The sequence below is a fragment of the Charadrius vociferus genome, unplaced genomic scaffold (assembly GCF_000708025.1).
Source record: "Charadrius vociferus isolate BGI_N301 unplaced genomic scaffold, ASM70802v2 scaffold1168, whole genome shotgun sequence".
Lineage (NCBI taxonomy): Eukaryota > Metazoa > Chordata > Aves > Charadriiformes > Charadriidae > Charadrius > Charadrius vociferus.
The window spans coordinates 35,192-35,556 of record NW_009661376.1 but is presented as its reverse complement, the minus strand read 5'-3'; the positions used below and the strand labels follow the sequence as shown (position 1 = coordinate 35,556).

The 365-nt window shown below is 67.4% G+C and overlaps 2 protein-coding genes across 2 annotated transcripts in view; one reads left to right on the top strand and one right to left on the bottom strand.

The window, feature by feature from the left end:
* POLRMT (polymerase (RNA) mitochondrial (DNA directed)) overlaps window positions 1-106 on the bottom strand; it is a 19,542-nt gene extending 19,436 nt beyond the window's left edge. Inside the window, exon 1 of the mRNA XM_009893986.1 lies at window positions 67-106. Within this exon, the coding sequence (XP_009892288.1) occupies window positions 67-106 (40 nt within the window). The remainder of the gene's footprint in view (window positions 1-66) is intronic.
* A 95-nt stretch (window positions 107-201) lies between these two features.
* FGF22 (fibroblast growth factor 22) overlaps window positions 202-365 on the top strand; it is a 3,907-nt gene continuing 3,743 nt past the window's right edge. The window contains exon 1 of the mRNA XM_009893985.1: window positions 202-280. Within this exon, the coding sequence (XP_009892287.1) occupies window positions 202-280 (79 nt within the window). The remainder of the gene's footprint in view (window positions 281-365) is intronic.

Genomic DNA, 365 nt, shown 5'->3' with positions numbered 1-365 from the left:
GGACCCGGTGTCACTTTGCCAGCACCGGGGGTCACCCGGGGGATCCCTCGCTCCCTCTCCTCCTGCCAGGCTGCCTCCCCTGCTCTGCGTTTCGGGTTATCTTCATCCGGTGCTGACTGGGGGGATCTGATCGTTCCCCGTAAGCACACCGGGGAGGGTAAAGGCTGAGGAGGAGGAGGGATGGAGGAAGTTTTCGGGGTGATGTTGGTCTCCGCACCGAGCACCCGTGAGGCCGCCACGGGAGAGCGGAGCAGCCCCGTCGGAGGGGACGGCAGCGCAGGTCGGGGCTCAGCACAGTTGGAGGGTGTGCATGGACTGCAGGGACCCCCATCGTGCAGGGACACGGGTGGGCGCACGAGCCAGGC